The sequence below is a fragment of the Sprattus sprattus genome (assembly GCF_963457725.1).
Source record: "Sprattus sprattus genome assembly, chromosome: 1".
In the NCBI taxonomy this organism is placed as follows: Eukaryota; Metazoa; Chordata; class Actinopteri; order Clupeiformes; family Clupeidae; genus Sprattus; species Sprattus sprattus.
This window is the reverse complement of record NC_137920.1, coordinates 22,598,732-22,616,890: the sequence shown is the minus strand read 5'-3', so window position 1 is coordinate 22,616,890 and position 18,159 is coordinate 22,598,732. Positions and strand designations below refer to the sequence as shown.

The window sequence follows — 18,159 nt, the reverse complement described above, 5'->3', positions numbered from 1 at the left end:
GGGGTTACCGTTTCAAGCCCTTCGCCTACACCTACGTTATTGCTCCGTTTGAAAAGGCGAGGGCCAAGGGGTAGGGGTAAGGGTAGGGGTGGAGATTAGAAATGGGATTGGGCCTTAATCTGCAAAACTAGAAGAACTCTGCCTTTGACTCAGTTTTCAATTTCATAAAACACTTTTTGCCAACCAATACACACAAAAGTTCACAAAAGAAACACTGATCAGACCTTGAACACTTGTGTGCGTTTTTAAAAGCCTTACCCTGAAAATACAAGACTCATATCAGATTCAAAAGAGGACATTGGTTGTAATTGAAATAGAATAACAGTGTGTCTCCATACTGAACACTTTGAAATGCTGTCTTGGCAATGCATTGTACTGTAAAACATCTTTGTTAGTGTTACAACCTTCAAGCATAAATAAATATATTTCAATTTACTGTAATGAGCTTGTATCGTCTATTGCAAACTAAAATTCCTGAAACTTCGAACTGTATTTGTGTGCTTTAATATTCACAATGTTCTGGTGTACAGTGGGAGTGAGGTGTAAGTTACTCTACACTTCCTTGTGCTTATTATGATGTGGCAGGGGCCGTCCACCAGCACAGTGTTAAGGCATCTGAGGCTCTGCGCAGCCCCACTCAAAGCTGACCCACGTCCCATCATGACCAGTACAGTACTACTCACCTGAATGACGGATACACGGACATGCACAGTTCCACAAATGGGTATGGTTTATTTTCATCCAAACATAAAAAAGTGAAAACATTCACAGGAGCACCAACACCAGAGGGATGGCTTTGATGAGCAGGCCTTCAAGGGATCATCCAGCAATAGCACCACAAAAAAGAAACAAACAAGTACAACAACACATATTTCCCCAAATTCAGAAACTAACCATAATTAAATCATGGTGATTCTACATGGCTCAAAATCCAATTAAATCACCACAAACTCAATCCCTGGGTGTAACATTCAAACCAAACTCTTAATATAATAATAATATAATAAAGGCAGGAAAACAGCAATACCCTCAAACAGGATTATCCCAAGAACCTGGCACATTAGCCCCTCAAATAGGATTATCCCATGACCCTAGCACATTAGCTCCTCAGATAGGATTATACCAAGCTAGTATGTCGTATGTATGCATGCTAGTATGTTGTTGCTAAATACAGTAGATGGTTGCTATGGCCAAAGCCCAGTCATCAGTTCCATACCTCTCGTTGCCTAACTAGCTAGCATATCACAGCATTCTGTTGAGTCTTATATTTGTACAATCACTGTGGTCTTAAACCCAAATGCAGTGTAAAGCTTTTCCAGACATATATGACATGTTACTTCTCTCGTAGTCACAACAAGTTAGTTCATACAAACTTCACAACAAATTTGGCGAATTAATATGTAAGTACAATTCGGTCAAAAAAACTGCCATTACGTCATAGGTATGCAAATATGTTAGGGATAATGTATAGTCTGGCAGTCATTATCGAAAATAAGACGGGACAATCAACGGAGCGGATTTCCGTGATTTACCCTGAGAAAAATAGTTCTTCATGCAGATAAAACTTTAAAGTTTCAGGTGTTAACATCCCATTACTTGCTGACTTCCCGTACGTTAAATGACCGGACTACTTGCAGAACGATATGAAAGATATGAATTAGAAGCACAAAACCCATCGCTAATGACAGCGATCATACATTTTTTGCAGTGGTCATTTTACAGAAATAAGAGACCCGCGAACGTTAGGGTGGCATACAAATTGTCATACCCCAGTCATTATTTATTTAATTAATTATTTAAACTGAACTGATCATTTTAATTCATGCAATGTGATACATCCCTCTTCCACTAAGAGAAAAAGACAGTGGTCTACTTCAGTAGTGTTGTTCATTTGTTTTATCTTTGATGTACAAGATAAGCAAATTACACATTATCAATAGTATTGCACATAATTCAATATTTCAGCGGGAAAGTGATTGTTGGGGGGTGAAAAGACTTTTACATCAAATATAAACTGATGGTTATGAGCTGACACAACATGGCACAGCACTCTCCCCAGCAGCAGGGTGATTCATCTCAGAGGGCCACTCTCCCCAGCAGCAGGGTGAATCATCTCAGATGGCTACACTGTTGTCCACATTCTCAGGGTCCAGGAAGGTGTAGGGCAGCTCAAGTTTGGTGTTCTTAATGAGGTCAGGCAGTGACTTCAGGTCCTCCTGGAACTTCTTTATGAGCTTGCAAGGGACTGACCCCACCTCAAACCATTCTTCAGGGAAATCTCCCAGTGGATACTGTGGACAGTCCAGGAGAGTTGGACAGATTAATGGCAGAAACTTAATTGCAGCTTGTCATAACTTCAAGAGTTATTGAGTGAGAGCATAGTAATACTCTTTTTGAGATTGAGATACATTCTCAGTTTTAGTCCATCGGGCCTTGGGCTCTGAAAAAGCGTCTCAAGACAGTTATATTGTTTATGCGCTATATAAATAAAATTGAATTGAATTGAATTGAATTGAATCCAAATGGTTTTTCATGATTCTAATTCTAACTTTTGGCTAAATTAACTTATTTATGCACATATGTCCAACCCTGATATTGAAACCCTAACAATATGATGAAATTATTAGCATAACAAAGTAAGTAACAATATGAAATACAGCATCTCACTAGAATGAAATCGGCTGAATGTTTACTACACCAAACTGCATGGATAAGAGGGAGTTCTGAAGCCAATTCCATGTCTTTTTACGCATGACTATAAAGGTTTATGTTCTGCTTGTAAAGAGAAACATGCTTTCATTACACAAACGCTGACATACTGAATGGGATAGCTGCACTGGTGCAGAGTTATATAGTGCCGATGTTATTATCAACAAATGAGGCAATACAAATATTTTTTTTCCAGAACGGTGCCAGAAATGTTGTTAAATGTGTATATTGTGATAAACTCACGTGGTCTGACGAAATACTGCTTAGCAGTCTGAGGACAGCCATTGTGTGAACAGTTGTCCCCACATCAGGTAGGGTCTCCAGAATGGTGTCCTTAGTGGTCTGGTCTTTCTCCTTGGGAGGGGGCTTTCTTAGGCCACTGGGGAAGTTGGGCATCCAGCCGCCAAATTCAAACTGGGAAAGTTTGTCAGAAAAATGTTAGACGTGGGTACAGACCACCTTCACAGCAAACCAGTGTAAACATTTTTGTATTGAATTACCTGTCCATTATTAACAGAAGCATGCTGGGCGGATGCAGTGAAGATCACCATGGTGACAAATTTGACGAGGTCCTTCACTGCCTGAAAAGACTGCGGTATTCCTGTGCACATGCAAAATACAAAACTTATTACAGATAACATCCATACCTACAGAAAAACAGATTACATTGGAGAAAATAGTGAGAAATACTGTATAATTTAGGGGTCCCTAGTGAATTCATGGTGCCCATTGAAACATCTAGGTCATGAAATTACAAGTGAGCCTATTTCTATATGTCCTGAATACAGACCTGTGCTTTTCCTTTTCAGGAATCCTTTGCAAAATATTTCCTTGATCCAGCACTGGAGCTCAGAGTCCTTCTTGACATCACCATCAGATTTATAATAGTGTGTCAAGACCCCCTCAACAAATCTGCAAACAACCATATGCAAAGTCTTGATAAATTAAGTTGAGAAATTGATTAAAAGTTGGATATAAAAGAGACATGGTGTTATTTTGTATTGGAACTATGCAAACAGAGCTGACATTACAGTGCAGTGTCTGTTGATGGCGCTGTAAAACTTTTGTGAATCGCATGTGAGACCAGTTGAGGATTTTTTTAGGTCCAGATTTTTACCATCAAAAAATGATCAAAACCATTCCAATATTACAGTAAGTTAGAACGCTATAACCGTAGATCGGCTCTACAATGTGATCCCATGGTGCAGGCATCTGGATCAGAGTCAACCACTTTTTTTCACCACTGACAGGCTCATAATGTTATTAAAAGTGTGTGACAATGTGTCTTGCTGTGGGTAGGGGTATAATCATTAGATTTGTGATGTGTATAATTGCAGAGGTGTCAAGTAACGAAGTACAAATACTTTGTTACTTTACTTAAGTAGAAATTTTGGGTATCTATACTTTACTGGAGTATTCTTTTTTCAGACGACTTTCTACTTTTACTCGTTACATTTTCACGCAAATATCTGTACTTTCTACTCCCTACATTTAAAAAATAGCCTCGTTACTCCTTATCATTTTGGTTTGTTTTCATTCCGGCTTGTCATCGTTCAAAAACACACGTCACACACAAAAAACCTAGCCGGATAAATCGTGCCATCCGGATAGAGTGAATTTGATTGTGGTTGGATGAGAAGTATGAACATATACCATTCCGACACCCTATTGGTTTTCTACGCAATGCACATGCGGATGACACAAATCAACCGTACAAATTATGTCACTCTCCAGCAAGGACAGCAGAAAAGCCCCTTACAAAAATGTCAGTGTCAGAGAACTCCTTCACCAGAGAAATATCCAGCGAAATATCAAACTCCCAACCAAGTGTCAGCGAGGAGGTTGATGGCCAACAAGACCAGCCAACACTTGTACATCCCTGGCCGTACCTGGAAGATTTTTTTGAGATGGTTGGGTGCAAAAGCAATTCTTTTCGAATGCGCTGCAAGCTCTGCGCACCCAAGTACCACGAGCTAGTGGCTTTCAAAAACTCGACGTCAAATTTGAAGAGACACCAGTCCGTTGATTTAATGTATGCACTACATTACCTCACTAAAGGTTATTGATAACATTCCACTGAAGTTTGACTTTTTGCACTATTACAATACTTATAGGCAACTAGTTATCTTGTCTGCCGCTCCATGAAACGCATGTTAATGCTCAGTAGTACACATATGGTACCTTAATGTATTTGCATTCGTAAAATGTAATAATTTTCAATGGGCATATATGCAGCTGAAACGGGTAGCCTAGTGCATCGGACATTTTTCAACATTACATTTTAATACAACATTATAGTCATTTTGGCCTTTAGAAAAATACTTTTTTTGAGGGAGGTGGTATAGTGCACTATAGGCCCCTGAGACGCGGCTTAAATGTTTGTCCTTAATGGAAAAAACAATCTTACATTACTTTTACTTTTCTACTTTTAAGTAGTTTTGAAAACCAGTACTTTTATACTTTTACTTAAGTAAAAAGCTTGAATTGATACTTCTACTTTTACAAAAGTATTTTTAAACCCTTGTATTTTTACTTCTACTTAAGTAATGAATGTGAATACTTTTGACACCTCTGTATAATTGTATTGATTACCTGAAAAACACCAATAAAAAGTGTTAACATAAAAGTGTGTGACAACGTCTGTTTATGTCAATAACTGTACAGAACATGTAGAAAAGGGCTGTTTCTACCATCTGTGTTTCAATTTCTGTAGAAAATGACAGTATATGTAAATCAGTATAAATGTAAATACTACATCAATTTATTGTTGTTAAGGATTAAATAATAGCTTTTTATTACTAATACAAAACAGAATTCCCCTCATGTTTTATTGTTTATGTGTTATTTCTTTTACTAGAACTATCCTGTAGTGGCCGGCCCGGCTACGGCCAGGTGTGGCGCACTGTTTATATGATGTTAGGTTATACGTGAAGGAGTATAATTAAAGTTGTCGAGTTACATCCTGATGGTTGTTTCCTTGAGTACTGAGTATATAGGCACAATACATATCCTAACTGAGCTGACATGACAGTGTGTTTGTATACTGTAGATGGCGCTGTAGCACTTCTGATGATCACATGTGAGACCATTTTTTTTTTTTACCAGGACCCTATTTCCCAATCTTTTTAGGTCCAGATTTTCACAAGGGACAAAGACTATGAAAATTGGTCCAGTGTTGAGTTAGACTAAATTGGCTATACAATGTGATCCCATGGGGCAAGCATCTGGATTGAAGTAAACCGCTTGTTATCGCCACCGACAGGCTTATGTTATACGTGTCTGAAAACATGGGAAGGATCCCTAAAGAGACAGACCTGCACTGTATCTGTAAATCTATTTATGTATGTGATGTGTTTGTTTTATATAGCACTATACTGAATCTGTTTCTTTGTGTATCCACTGGGCTATTTGTCACTCTGTATCCACTGGGCTACTTAGAATATCTCATATATTTCCTGAAAGCACAATTTTAGTTGGTACGCACTGTTGATATGGTGTCAACCACACATTTTTCTGACCCATGCCCACATGGGAAGCAACACTCTATCTATGTCTATCACTATGTTGTTTTCCACTGGTTAGCGTACTCATAGATAATGTTCCACAGTTTCATCCCGTCATCCCTGTAGTGGTAGTTGGGAACCTTCCACAGGCCTCTCTCAGAGATGTTATCAGGCAGGCAGAGGGAGCTGTAGGTCAGGGAGGCAGTTGCACGCCTCAGCAGCTTTGGCAAATAATCTCCACCCACTGCTGTATACTAGGATATAATTGTTTATGGTTAAAACATATAATGAGGTTTCATATAATGATTTTTTTCATGAGGTTATTATTAATTAACATATAATTGCCATTAAATTATGTGGTAAAAGCTTTAATGATTTTACACATTTGACTGAAGGCAGACCACAGAATCAGCAAGGAAAGTTAGTAAATTGTTAAGTAAGCCATGCAGTCCAGATAACATTATGTCAGACAGACCTGACAATGTTAGATTTCTTCATGAGTGCCATTACATTAGCAGTGTAACATACCAGGGTGATGGATCCATCGTTGGATATCAGCTGATTCCGGGCCATGATGTTGATCTGGTGAGTGTATCGGATATGTGGAAGCAGGAGCTGTAAGGGGAACAATCATTGAACACTTAATGCATGTGCACGTTCAGAAGTAACAAGGAAAAAGACGCTAAGATGCTGTAAAATCTTAAAACTGCTATAAAGAGCTTTCTCTGCACCATGTCATTAGTACCAACTTACAATAAGGCTCCTTATATAAAGGTTTATAAATGGTTTATAATTAGGTTTAAACCCTTTAAAAGTCATTAATAAGCCATTATAAATCAGTTATAACATCGTTTTCCAACATCGATGCAGGCTCACTATTTGGAAAAATCCCCATCTTGGCACCCCACTCGTGATGTGATGACATGGGTCAGAAGGTCACAGACCGGCGCACCCACGGCAAATAGGGAGCTTGAGTTTTTATATCCTGCCTATATGGGGGGGCTCTTGTGTTTCTGTAACTGTACTGGTGATGGTATGTGATTTGTGGATATTGTGTCTGGATGCTACTGGATGTCTTAAAATTCCCCTCAGGATTGATTAAGTAACCATCCATCCAAGATCAAGGTAGCCTTATTGTAAAGTGAGAAACACATCATCAGTTACTAATGATCTACTAACAGTTATAACTGGCAAAATGGACCCTTATTGTAAAGTGTTAAGCACATCATCAGTAGCTAATGATCTACTTACAGTTATAACTGGCAAAAGGGAGCCTTATTGTAAACTGTAAAACATCATCAGTTAATAATGATCTACTAACAGTTATAACTTGCTAAAGGGAGCCTTATTGTTAAGTGTGAAACACATCACCATTCATAAATTAGTTTCTCAAATACACATTTACCTAACAAAAGTTTAGCCAGTTAAGGGATAGACAGTGGGTTGCCAAGATGGGGATTTTCCCAAATAGTGAGCCCACATCGATGTTTGAAAACAGTGTAATTCCACTACTTTTAGCGGTAACGAGCATGTAACTAAGTATTTCTTTAGATCAAGTAACGCAGTTACAGTTTCTGAAATCTGAATGAGTTTGTTACCCACGTTACTATCTTTTGTGGAAAATGAACACTTGCTGACAAGAAGACAAGATAGACCTACTTTAGCTTCTTCTGATCCGACGTCGACCAATGCAGGACCAATGCGACCGCACATGAAAGACACTCTGCTCCCCAGATCCACGACCGCTTACACACACACACACACACACTGCACCTGCATACAATCATGCACACACGCACACACACGCACAAGGCTGTACATACGCAACTGTTTCTCCCATTTTCCAGGACCGCTAACACACACACACATTGCACTTGCATACAATCACGTACGCACACACTGATGTACAACCGCAATTATTTCTCCCATTCTCCACCCCCGCTGACACACATTCATTGCACTTGTATACAATCGCGCATACATATGGAAAGAAGGCTAGGACACCAATCGTGGTTTCCAACATTTATTGTTTAACCCGAAAACGTGTGGAATGTATTACCAACTGTTTAGGGTGTTTGTGTCCTCATCTTGGCTGTAGGGGCAACGGCGAAAGAAGCGCCACTGGGACCAGTGGGAACTTATATACAGTTCCTACCTTGATCAGGGTGGGGATTCCCTGTTGTGGCTATGGGGACAAGATAAATGGTTTGGCCAACCGCATTTGAGTACAATGGCGTATTTTACATGCCAGCGATTAGGATGTATTAGAAAGATATTATTCTAATTATATATTTAACATATTGAGAATACTGTGTGGGTGTTTCAGGGTATTTGGTGAACTGAACCACTAATTGATTATTTTGTATCTCCCTACTTTGTATATGGTGTTAATACTGTAAGCCAATCACTTTAACTTCATTGGGCCTAATGTAGTAAAAAAAAACACTGTTAAATGACTGAGACAGTTATTTTGTATTAAGTTAAGGGTAAAAAGGGACATTTGTACTACTGCTTGATTTGAAGGCATGTTGCCCTGTTGTTTAAAATAAATAGGTACAAACAAAATATGTTTATTGTGTTTGTTCAGTACTGTTCATATTCATTAATTTAAACGCAGATATGAAAGTAACTTAAAAGTTACTTTCCCTAGTGACTAATTACTTTTGATATACAGTAACTGGGAAGTAATTAAATTACCTTTAAAATAAGTAACTAGTAACTGTGTGACGACCCTGCCTCTTTTGGGTGCTGGGCTGCCTGCTTGTGTTTGTCTGTGTTTGTGTTGCAGATGACCTGCAGGTGTGTTGGCTCGTCAGCTAGCTCTATTAGGTTGGCTCTTTAGTCATTGAGAACACCTGGGACTGGTGTTCCCTGTGACTACAAAAGCACCTTCCACAGGTGCCAAGGGAGGCTCGAGACAGAGGTCCAGAGAGAGAGAGAATGGGGAAACCTTGCTCCCAACACTCTGTTCGAAGCCATGCTCATCTTTTGCGTAGTTGCTAATAAAGTAAAACTGTTTGGCTTTTAAACTGTTTTGGCTTTTATTTGTCATGTCTGTGAGCCTGACTTGACAACTGTAACTAAGTACTCATTTTCAGTAACTTGCCCAACACTGGTTATAACTAATTTATAATGACTTAATAATGGCCTATAAAGGGTTTACAGCCTAATTAATAACCTAATTATAAACCATTTATAAACCTTTATAAAGGGAGCCCTATTGTAAAGTGGTACCGAATATTCATTAGTTATTGTCACGACCCTGTCTGGTCTGCCCCGCCCCCTGCTAACAGTGTGCTCTCTTTCCACAGCTGAGTAGCAGACTCTGCGCAAGTGCCCGCAGGTGTGCTGAATGATGGCTTGATGAGCTCCACGATAAGACGGTCTTGGCACAGTGAACCAGAGGCTCCCTCTCCTCGACACGTCAGTTATGGTTGTTTGTTTAGACATATGTGCACCCATTAGACACCCTCTCGCACTACACTTTTATTTCTGACAATTACACTGACTTTTCTATTATACTTTAATAAATCTCATTTCATTATTACGGGTGGATCTCACTTTCATGTTACATGCAGACAGGCCGTGCATGTGATAGCAGGGGGTGGGGCAGACCAGGCTGGGTCGTGACATAAAAAAAAAAATAATAATTTGAGGGTGCATCATGAACCATCCACTGACTGCCAAAGTTCATCCTGCTTGCGACAGACATATTCAATCAAAGTACTTTTCCTTTTCCCTCCCCTTCTGTAATAATTAGGTGGAAGCCTTCGCATTTTTATCGTTGATTAGTCTTATATGTATAGCAAACAGCATGAGAAGTGCTCATTTCGCAAACTAGGTCACAAGTCACAAAAACCTGGTTGAACAAGTTATCTTATTTTTTCGGCTACAGTTCCGCATTTCACTGTGATGGGGTGACAGCTCTCTCCCTTTGCTATGCACTTGGTGTCAGAAGTGTGTGTGTGTGTGTGTGTGTGTGTGTGTGTGTGTGTGCAAGGGGGGATGGAGGAGTAGTGGCGGTGAGGCATTTTACTGCAAATACTGAAGCAATATGTTTTTTTTATGGAATGTTTGTCATCTTGCCAACTACATCACACCTTTCAATAACCTGGTTGAACAAATTCCCTTTGTCTAAGCTACAGAGATGAGGGAAGCACTGATGTACAGGGCACCCCAGAGGTAAGTGAAACACTAGTGTCTGAGGCACCCCAGAGATGGGTGAAGCACTAGTGTGTGAGGGACCCCAGAGATGGGTGAAGCACTAGTGTGTGGGGCACCCCAGAGATGGGTGAAGCACTAGTGTGTTTGGCACCCCAGAGATGGGTGAAGCACTAGTGTGTGGGGCACCCCAGAGATGGGTGAAGCACTAGTGTGTGAGGCACCCCAGAGATGGGTGAAGCACTAGTGTGTGGGGAACCCCAGAGATGGGTGAAGCACTAGTGTGTGAGGCACCCCAGAGATGGGTGAAACACTAGTGTGTGGGGCACCCCAGAGATGGGTGAAGCACTAGTGTGTGGGGCACCCCAGAGATGGGTGAAGCACTAGTGTGTGAGGCACCCCAGAGATGGGTGAAGCACTAGTGTGTTTGGCACCCCAGAGATGGGTGAAGCACTAGTGTGTTTGGCACCCCAGAGATGGGTGAAGCACTAGTGTGTGAGGCACCCCAGAGATGGGTGAAGCACTAGTGTGTGAGGCACCCCTGAGATGGGTGAAGCACTAGTGTGTGGGGCACCCCAGAGATGGGTGAAGCACTAGTGTGTGAGGCACACCAGAGATGGGGGAATATTCATTAGTTATTGTTACAACCCTGCCTGGTCTGCCCTGCCCCCTGCTATCAGTGCTCTCTTTCCACAGCTGAGTAGCAGAATCTGCGCAGGTGCCTGCAGGTGTTCCGAATGAGGGCTTGATGAGTTCTACGATAAGAAGGTCTTGGAACAGTGCACAAGAACAAGTTATCTTATTTTTTCACTTAGAGTTCCGCATTTCACTGTGATGGGGTGACAGCTCTCTCCCTTGTGCAGGTGCCCGCAGATGTTTGCTATGCACTTGGTGTCAGAGGTGTGTGTGTGTGTGTGTGTGTGTGTGTGTGTGTGTGTGTGTGTGTGTGTGTGTGTGTGTGTGTGTGTGTGTGTGTGTGTGTGTGTGCAAGGGGGGGATGGGGGAGTAGTGGCAGTGAGGCATTTTACTGCAAAAACTGAAGCAGTATGTTTTTTTTAAGAAATGTTTCTCATCTTGCCAACTACATCACACCTTTCAATAACTGGTTGTTCCCTTTGTCTAAGCTAGAGAGATGAGGGAAGCACTGATGTACAGGGCACCCCAGAGGTAAATGAAGCACAAGTGTGTGAGGCACCCCAGAGATGGGTGAAGCACTGGTTTGTGGGGCACCCCAGAGATGGGAGAAGCACTAGTGTGTGAGGCACCCCAGAGATGGGTGAAGCGCTAGTGTATGAGGGACCCCAGAGATGGGTGAAGCGCTAGTGTATGAGGGACCCCAGAGGTGGGTGAAGCGCTAGTGTATGAGGGACCCCAGAGGTGGGTGAAGCGCTAGTGTATGAGGGACCCCAGAGGTGGTTGAAGCGCTAGTGTATGAGGGACCCCAGAGGTGGGTGAAGCGCTAGTGTATGAGGGACCCCAGAGGTGGGTGAAGCGCTAGTGTATGAGGGACCCCAGAGGTGGGTGAAGCGCTAGTGTATGAGGGACCCCAGAGGTGGGTGAAGCGCTAGTGTGTGAGGCACCCCAGAGATGGGTGAAGCGCTAGTGTATGAGGGACCCCAGAGATGGGTGAAGCGCTAGTGTATGAGGGACCCCAGAGGTGGGTGAAGCGCTAGTGTATGAGGGACCCCAGAGGTGGGTGAAGCGCTAGTGTATGAGGGACCCCAGAGGTGGGTGAAGCGCTAGTGTATGAGGGACCCCAGAGGTGGGTGAAGCGCTAGTGTATGAGGGACCCCAGAGGTGGGTGAAGCGCTAGTGTATGAGGGACCCCAGAGGTGGGTGAAGCACTAGTGTGTGAGGCACACCAGAGATGGGGGAATATTCATTAGTTATTGTCACGACCCTGCCTGGTCTGCCCCGCCCCCTGCTATCAGTGCTCTCTCTTTCCACAGCTGAGTAGCAGAATCTGCGCAGGTGCCTGCAGGTGTTCCGAATGAGGGTTTGATGAGCTCTACGATAAGAAGGTCTTGGCACAGTGCACCAGAGGCTCCCTCTACTCAACGCGTCGGTTATGGTTGTTTGTTAAGACATACATGTATGTATACCCATTAGACACCCTCTTGCACTACACTTTTATTTCTGACAATTACACTGACTTTTCTATTATACTTTAATAAATCTCATTTCATTATTACAACCTTGCGTGTGGATCTCCCGTTCTGGTTACATGCAGAGAGCCGTGCATGTGATAGCAGGGGGCGGGGCAGACCAGGCTGGGTCGTGACATAATACATTTATAGTGGAATATGTGAACCAGGTTTCAGACTTTAGGTGTATGGGAATTCAAGATTCTAAATAGTTCTGGGAAATTTGAAGGTGCATCATGAACCATCCGCTGACTGCCAAAGTTCATCCTGCTTGTGACAGGCATATTCAATTTAAATACTTTTCCTTTTCCCTCCCCTTCTGTAATAAATAGGTGGAAGCCTTTGCATTTTTATCGTTGATTAGTCTTATATGTATAGCAAACAGCATGAGAAGTGCTCATTTCGCAAACTAAGTCACAAGTCACACAAACCTGGTTGAACAAGTTATCTTATTTTTTCGGCTACAGTTCCGCATTTCACTGTGATGGGGTGACAGCTCTCTCCCTTTGCTATGCACTTGGTGTCATAAGTGTGTGTGTGTTAGTATGTGTGCAAGGGGGGGATGGGGGGGTAGTGGGGGTGAGGCATTTTACTGCAAATACTAAAAAAGTATGTTTTTTTTTACAGTTTTTTCCGTTTGGACACACACTAAAATCATAAGTATTACACAATTATCAAAACCTTCACTCAAGGAGCAAAACAACGGCTAAGATTTGCACAACTATAAGCACATTTAAACATCACACTTTTTGCGAAACCATACACACAAGTGATTTGCAAAGCACTGAACACACTATTATGCTTTAGACAAAGACATATATCAAGAGGTCACTTCCTTGCAATTCCAAAACACTGACTGCCAAATTACCACACCAATGAGCCGGTCAAATAAACACAGCCATCAAGTGCCCAAACACATGATTGCTTAATTGTAGACACAACAAACAGGTTTAAGCACTCTAGAAATGCAGCAGATGAGGAACTGTAATCTGTCTTCAACCAAAATGGAAGGAGTCAGAAGAAGAAGAAGAAGAAGAAGAAGAAGAAGAAGAAGAAGAAGAGTGAGGGTGAGAGGGGGAATCCACAGAGGATGAGAAGGAGGAAGAGGAAGAGGCCGAGGCCATGCCATGAGGCTGAGGTCAAGGTGGAATTAGAGGAAGACCTGAAGCAGGAGGAAAATGTGCTCAAAGAAGAAGAAGACCAAATGTATCAAATAAACTTGAAAGGAGGTAAGGCCCATATTCATGAAAGGACAAGATAGAGAGATCATAAACATGCTTTTGGCAAATACGTAATGCTATCAGGCTCAGAGAAATGTAAGCGAACATTATCGGTGACCATGCAATTTTCAATACTGTAATGTCTTCTGTTTCTGATCTGATCTCTTTTTTACTATAAATGGAATTGTAACCTGTACTAGAAATTTTTTTTCACGTTTGTCTGATATTTGCTGAACTTACAGTGTTATGCACACTACTGAGGTAGTATGAAAACTGGGACATGTTTTGTTGTGATTCTCGATGTTGACATGTTGACTGATTTGGGTATATGGAGAGAATTACGTAAATTATATTTTCATCAGCATTGGTCTTGTGTAGTGTTTTCACTGAATTGTGTGTTTCCACGTTATCTGTGTAATTCACTTAAACTCCTCTAATCACTGAGAATTAGAATTGCTTAAAGTGTTTTAGGTTTATAACAGCAGTGTGTAAGTGGTACAAACAGAATTCAGTCATATACAATATGTGTGTTTCATATGGTAACAAAATATGGTTTTGTTAAATTAGTGTATAGATTTTACAATAGTGTTTAATTTGTGTGAGGTGCGCGTGAAACAAAACCAAGCAGTCAAAATTGTGTGTATCCGATCGTAAAAAAAATGTAAGAAATGCTTGTCATCTTGCCAACTACATCACACCTTTCAATAACCTAGTTGAACAAGTTCCCTTTGTCTAGGCTATAGAGATGAGGTAAGCACTTATGAACAGGGCACCCCAGAGGTAAGTGAAGCACTAGTTTGTGAGGCACCCCAGAGATGGTAGAAGCACTATTGTGTGAGGCACCCCAGAGATGGGAAAAGCACTAGTATGTGAGGCACCCCAGAGATGGGAGAAGCACTAGTGTGTGAGGGACCCAAGAGGTGGGTGAAGCACTAGTGTGTGAGGGACCCCAGAGATGGGGGAGTATTCATTAGTTATTGTCACAACCCTGCCTGGTCTGCCCCGTCCCTGCTATCAGTGCTCTCTCTTTCCACAGCTAAGTAGCAGAATCTGCGCAGGTGCCCGCAGGTGTGCTGAATGATGGCTTGATGAGCTCTACGATAAGACGGTCTTGGCAGAGTGAACCAGAGGCTCCCTCTCCTCGACGCGTCGGTTATGGTTGTTTGTTTAGACATATGTGCACCCATTAGACACCCTCTTGCACTACACTTTTATTTCTGACAATTACACTGACTTTTCTATTATACTTTAATACATCTCATTTCATTATTACAACCTTGCGTGTGGATCTCCCGTTCATGTTACATGGAGAGAGCCATGCATTTGATAGCAGGGGGCGGGGCAGACCAGGCTTGGTCGTGACATAAAACATTTATAGAGGAATATGTGAACCAGGGTTCTGACTTTAGGCGTATGGGAATTCAAGATTCAAAATAGTTGTGGAAAATTTGAGGGTGCACCAAAAACCATCCACTGACTGCCAAAGTTCATCCCTTGTGACAGGCATATTCAATTAAAATACTTTTCCTTTTACCTCCCCTTCTGTAATAAATAGGTAGAAGCCTTTGCATTTGTATCATTGATTAGTCTTATATGTATAGCAAACAGCATGAGAAGTGCTCATTTCGCAAACTAAGTCACAAGTCACAAAAACCTGGTTGAACAGGTTATCTTATTTTTTCGGCTACGGTTCCGCATTTCACTGTGATGGGGTGACAGCTCTCTCCCTTTGCTCTGCACTTGGTGTCAGAAGTGTGTGTGTGTGTGTGTGCAAGGGGGGGATGGGGAGTAGTGGCGGTGAGGCATTTTACTGCAAATACTAAAAAAGTATGTTTTTTTTTAAGAAATGTTTGTCATCTTGCCAACTACATCACACCTTTCAATGACCTGGTTGAACAAGTTCCCTTTGTCTAAGCTATAGAGATGAGGTAAGCACTGATGTACAGGGCACCCCAGAGGTAAGTGAAACACTAGTGTGTGAAGCACCCCATAGATGAGTGAAGCACTAGTGTGTGAGGGACCCCAGAGATGGGTGAAGCGCTACTGTGTGAGGCACCCCAGAGCTGGGGGAATATTCATTAGTTATTGTCACGACCCTGCCTGGTCTGCCCCGTCCCTGCTATCAGTGCTCTCTCTTTCCACAGCTGACTAGCAGAATCTGCGCAGGTGGCCGCAGGTGTGCCGATTGATGGCTTGATGAGTTCTACGATAGGATGGTCTTGGCGCAGTGCACCAGAGGCTCCCTCTCCTCGATGCGTCCATTATGTTTGTTTGTTTAGACATATGTACACCCATTAGCCACCCGCTTGCCCTACACTTTTATTTCTGACAATTACACTGACTTTTCTAGTATACTTTAGTAAAGAGAGAGAGAGTGAGAGGGGGGTGTGGCCAGTCATCGAAGGCAGCTGACACCTGCAGGAAATCACAGATAAGTACAGGTGACACCCAAGGCATCTGAAACAGAGGCAAACACTGATAACACAAAACAACAACTACCAGGCCCATAACAGCCTTTACTCTTTCATACCTTAGATAAAAAGATTGCCCCCAAAGTTCTACCTCTGCTCTTATTTAGCACAAACTCTGCACAAGTAACCTGAGAGCAGTACGAATGTTGTTATTCCCATTTTAGTTTTAATCAACTGACAACATGCACTTTGAAACATAAGACCTAAAGGTCATAAATGATAATCAGTGTGTTCAAGTGTGGTTTGTAGCCTCCTGGCTACGATCTGGGAACAGAAGACGACAGCCTGTAGCTTCCTACCACTGGTAGTGGGAGTTACTCCTTATCTCTTGTTCCTTCCAAAACAGCAAGAAACCTCTGCGTCATTATTGATGACCAACTGATTTTCACTGACCGCATCGCCTCTGTCTCCAGGTCGTACCGCTTCACGCTATTTAACATCCGCAAAATCAGGCCATACCTAGCCCAGTATGGCACCCAGCTGCTGGTGCAAACCTTGGTGAGTTCCCGCCTTGACTACTGCAACACCCTCCTAACGGGCTTGCCGGCTTGCGTGGTGAAACCACTACAGATGATCCAGAAAGCGGTGGCGCGTCTGGTGTTCAACCAACCAAAGAGGGCACACGTCACCCCGCTACTCACTGAGCTCCACTGGCTACCTGTAGCTGCTTGCATTAAGTTCAAGTCACTTATGCTTGCCTACAGAGTGATTGTTGGTTCTGCTTCCACCTACCTTAATGCTCTTGTAAGGGAAAATGTTACAACGTTGTGTGGCAATGCCGTCTGTGCAAGTACGGCAATCCAGACTATTTTCATTTGTAGAGCCACGTTGGTGGAATGAACTGCCTAGCACCACCAGAGCAGGCGTGTCCCTCTCTACCTTTAAGAAGCTTTTGAATACCCAACTCTTCAGAGAGCACCTCCCCTCTAAACTGGCACTTCAACTAGTGCTTAACTTGCACTTACAGCAGTTACATCCCTGCATTCTTTTTCTTTTCTATTTCGTCTTTCTATTTCTTATCTAAAGTAGTATTTATTGTTACACTAGGTCTCTATTGCTCGTAGCTTGACTGTTCTCTCCCTTGTATGTCGCTTTGGACAAAAGCGCTGCTAAATGACTAAATGTAAAACTGTACTCAGTTGATGAAGGTGTGGCATTTGCAAACTGAGCTACATAGTGCATAGAGACTTCTTTGAAAGGACAGAATCAATCCAATGATGCTCCAATGTCCAGATAAGTTGAAACATGTTAAGGATAAGAGAATTGCCTACTAATGGTGGCAACCTTTTCAGTAAAGAAAGTTGCAGTCATGAGCAGAGAGGGAGGTGACTGGTGGTGGAGGATTAAGGACATTCTTGAAAGTGGAAAAAGAGTGTACTATTGCCAGCGGTGATGTCAACATTTTCCTTGTAGAGAACAAAGGACAAAGGGTGAAGGGGATAGCAGGAAAGAGAATATCTGGGGGTGAATTCAGATGCCAATGTCTGAGTGAGACAAAGACATTAGTACACATCCAGGGATATGGGTAACAGAATCAGATGATACTAAATTATGTAAACACTGTCTGATACAACAGGAAATTAACCAAATTTGATTCCATTTTCCTTGTAGAATGCTTTTAGCAGCTGTGACTGGAATGGCAGGAAGTTGGCAGAGACTGATAGTTATCAACACCTGTGGTAACATTCTAGACAAACCGGTGTGAGAGCAACAACTACATGTCTTAAACATGGAGGACTCAACACTGTGGAAAGAATTGATGCTGCCTTATCAGATTCAACTTCAAAGTGGAAAAAAAGTGTCCTACTGCCAGTGGCGTTGTCAACCATTTCCTTGTAGAGAACAGAGGACAAAGGGTGAGTGGGGGTGGGGGTTGATAGCAGGAAGGACAATATTTTAGACGAACGTGTGTGACAGCGTAGTGGCACGGTGCCAAGTAAAATGTCAAGAG

At 42.2% G+C, this 18,159-nt stretch overlaps 1 protein-coding gene across 1 annotated transcript in view; it reads right to left on the bottom strand.

Annotated features, from left to right (window-relative positions):
- Nucleotides 1–2,114: 2,114 nt before the first annotated feature.
- The window catches only part of LOC308368625 (arachidonate 12-lipoxygenase, 12R-type-like), a gene marked incomplete at both ends in the record, with an annotated part of 172,218 nt that continues 156,173 nt past the window's right edge, over nucleotides 2,115–18,159 (bottom strand). Inside the window, 6 exons of the mRNA XM_080842842.1 lie at nucleotides 2,115–2,291; nucleotides 2,953–3,123; nucleotides 3,210–3,310; nucleotides 3,500–3,621; nucleotides 6,297–6,466; nucleotides 6,741–6,827. Of these exons, the coding sequence (XP_080698968.1) occupies nucleotides 2,115–2,291; nucleotides 2,953–3,123; nucleotides 3,210–3,310; nucleotides 3,500–3,621; nucleotides 6,297–6,466; nucleotides 6,741–6,827 (828 nt within the window). The remainder of the gene's footprint in view (nucleotides 2,292–2,952; nucleotides 3,124–3,209; nucleotides 3,311–3,499; nucleotides 3,622–6,296; nucleotides 6,467–6,740; nucleotides 6,828–18,159) is intronic.